We start from the raw sequence: 3,273 nt of genomic DNA, 5'->3' as shown, positions 1-3,273 counted from the left end.
ACCTTTTTATTTTTATTAACAGCTTCTCTTAACAGAACATATAAACTAATAAAGGTTACTGAACAATTGAGAGAAAGAAACAAATACTCGACTATATTTTCTTTTTGTTACACGTTAACTTTATGTTTTCCGTATGGAATCTATATGAATGATCGGTCTAGATATATATACCGTTCTTCTGGAAAAATAGCGATTTCCTGTTATAAATTTTTCGGAAGAACGTAAACTGTTAGGTGGTATCCAGTAGATGATATTATAATAGTTGTAAAGCTACTTTCTCTGAGTTACTTTCACTAAATTACTTTCACTACGTCAACTAAGCTATACTTTCGAAGTGAAGCAAGTATTATAAAACTTTGGGAAGGTTTATAATGGAAATAATATTCTTTCATAGATAATAAATAGAAAAATAGTGCATAATAATATTATTTTAATAGGAAATTCTGTCTGGAAAATGGTTGTGGTTTGTCAGGTTGTTGAATAAGATTGTGTAGTTTAGGGCTATTTCTCTTGTTATATTTTTCAGTGTTATGTTAGGGATGTTGTCGTGTCCTGACGAGGTTTTATTGTTTAAGTTTTTGAAGAGGGATTCTACTCTGGAGGGATTTGTAAAGTATTTTGTTTCTGACTTATTTGTCTCAGGTTTCTGTGCTGTGTTTGCATTTGAGAATTGGCATAGTGTGTTGTTTTTCTCCATATCTTCTTTGATTTTTGTGCGGATTTTGTCGCATTCTCTTTTGACTATGTTACTTAGGGGCGCGTTGCCTAGTTTTACTGTTTTATTGCACATTTCTGAGTAGTGCGCTCCCGTCACGTTTAATTTCTGTGTGAGGTCTTTGACGTTGAAGTTTTTATCGGTGTCTATCGGGATTGGGGTGTGGTCAATTCCAGCTATTGTTAATAGATTTGTGTTTCCTTGTTTTATTTTTAGATTGGGAAGTTCTATCCTTTCTTTTTTTCTAAACAACTTATTGATTTCTAGGAACATTTTTTTTTTGTGTCGTTATGTTTGATGTTTTTAATTCTGTTGAGCCAATATTTACTGCTTCGTTTATGAGGTTTCGTTGACTTTCTCTTATTACTTTCATTTGTGTTCTGAGTTGTGCTATGGTTTGTAACGTTTGTTTGTCCGTGTTGAATGTTCTTTTAATTTTATGAATCTCTGATAAAGTTTTGTTTTTTACTTTTTGCAGTTTTTTTGATTTCGTTATTCATGTATTTGTCAGTTGAGTTTGTGCTTTTTGTTTTTGGTGTTGCTGTTCTTATGGCTTCTAGTATAATGTTTTCTAGTTTTCCTAAATTATTTTCGGTTTCTTCTATTGTCAGGTTTCTGTTTGAGGGAATTTTTATATTCGATTTATTGAATATTTTTTTGAATTTATCCCAGTTAGTTCTGTTATAGTTTATTTTATTGTCATTTGTGTTACCGCAGTCAATTCGTATTTTCGCTTCTATTTCTACGTCAAAAGTAAGGGCCTTATGGTCGCTATCTGCTCGGATTGTTTTTATCATATTGTCGTACTCGTTTGAGAATTCTATTCTCGCATCGGCGAGGACTAAGTCTAAGTACGAGCTGTTTTTCGGGTATGATGGTTTCTCCGAATGTAGTGTGGTGATTCTTTTGTCGATCTCGTTGTCCGTTAGCCACGCTTTTAGGCTGTTTCCTCTATCATCGTTTCTGCTGTTAGCCCAGCTTATGTGTTTCGCGTTTAGTTCTTCTGCTAGGATGTAGTAGTTTTTATTGTCCTTAAGGTTCAGTTCATCAAAAATGTTCTGAACTTTTTTTATAAAGTTTTTGTTACCTTTACTGCTCGCGTAAGCTGCGATTATGTATAACTTCTGTGCGTTATCCATGTCAATTTGAATTATCGTCGATTCTAGGACTTGGGGTGCATTCCTGAGTTCTATCCTCTTGTGAGTTAGGCCTTTTTTACAGATTATGGCAGTACCTCCGCCCATCTTTGCGTTTATCCTGTCGTTTCTGATTATGTCGTAATCTTTGAAGTACACTGTGTGTTTCTCGTTGAGTATCGTTTCACCTAGAAGCATTAAATCTGGTTTGTGTTTTTTCATTAAGTTCAAAAGGCTAATTCTTTTGCGGTTACTGATGATCGAGTGTACGTTGAGTGCAATGATTCTGAGCGCCGTTTTTTCTTTTGTGTCCTGATATGTTTTTTTTATTCATTATCGTTTGGGAATGGCCATATTTTCAGTATTGAGTTGATCCTGTTGGTGTTTTGGATTAGTATCATGACTGTCTTGTCTAGATTTTCTATTTTTTGAAGTATTTGCTGTGTTATGTCGGGATGAATTTCTTTTTTTTGTGCGTCTCTAGTGAAAGGCGTTTGTGTCCATGGTATTTGTGTATTATAATGTTGTCGTGTGCAGTCTTGTTTTTGTTCTGAATGTGGTGTTCTTGTAATTTGTGCGTATGTTATGTTGTTTTGTATTCTTGGGTCTGTGTTTATTCTGTTTATTTGTTTACTTATTTTTTTATTTTCGATAAATTGTTTTAATTCTTTTATTCTGGGGCAGCCTCTATATGATGCTGGGTGTCCGAAACCTTTACAGTTTACGCAGTATAAGGCCGCTGTGCTATTAATATTATTGCTGCATTCGCCTGGGTTGTGTCTGATGTTGCATTTTACACATCGGTACTCCATGTTACAATTTGCCGCAGTGTGCCCTATTCTTTGACATTTTTTGCATTGTGTGTTTTCTTTTTTTTTCAATTTTTCCCAGTGGATGATGTTGTAATCGATAATTTTGATGTTTTTGAGTAGGTTTAGGTTGCTGTTGGCTTCAAGTGTGACTAAGAATATGGGTAGATTGATTTTATTTTGAATTGATCTTTTTGTTGCGAATTTGCATGTTTTAAGAAATTGGATATTTTCATTGTTGTATTTGGTTAGCTCTTTATAAACTTCATCCTCTGAGTAAGATTGGTTTAGTCCTTTAAGAAGAAACATATGGTTTTTTTCTGATTTTACCGTGTATGTGTACAAATGTATGTTTGTTAATGTTAATAGTTCCTTAACTCTTTTAAAATCGTTTAGGTTTTCTAATATGATTGTATGTTTGTTGCTATTTATCCTTTTGATGTGAAAGTTACTTATATTTAACTTACTTTTAATTGCTTTAACAGTGTCTTTCGGGTCTTGAGATAGAACATTGATTGGCGGTGGTTTTGTCTTGCTGCTACTTTCGTTGGCGCTGCTTACTGTCGTGTTGCTGTTCTTTTTTATTCCAGGTGTCTTCGTTACTTGGGCTGGG

The 3,273-nt window shown here is 34.0% G+C and overlaps 1 protein-coding gene across 2 annotated transcripts in view; it reads right to left on the bottom strand.

Annotated features, from left to right (window-relative positions):
- The window catches only part of LOC106742678 (probable cytochrome P450 6a20), a 16,957-nt gene extending 13,684 nt beyond the window's left edge, over window positions 1–3,273 (bottom strand). The window contains exon 1 of one of the 2 annotated variants that reach the window (XM_014615876.1): window positions 3,128–3,273. In XM_014615876.1, the coding sequence (XP_014471362.1) occupies window positions 3,128–3,172 (45 nt within the window). In that variant the 5' untranslated portion in view covers window positions 3,173–3,273. The remainder of the gene's footprint in view (window positions 1–3,127) is intronic. The other variant, XM_014615874.1, reaches the window with a different exon arrangement.

Source organism: Dinoponera quadriceps, unplaced genomic scaffold, assembly GCF_001313825.1.
Source record: "Dinoponera quadriceps isolate SergipeBrazil2010 unplaced genomic scaffold, ASM131382v1 scaffold853, whole genome shotgun sequence".
In the NCBI taxonomy this organism is placed as follows: domain Eukaryota; kingdom Metazoa; phylum Arthropoda; class Insecta; order Hymenoptera; family Formicidae; genus Dinoponera; species Dinoponera quadriceps.
This window is presented reverse-complemented; position numbering and strand designations above follow the sequence as displayed.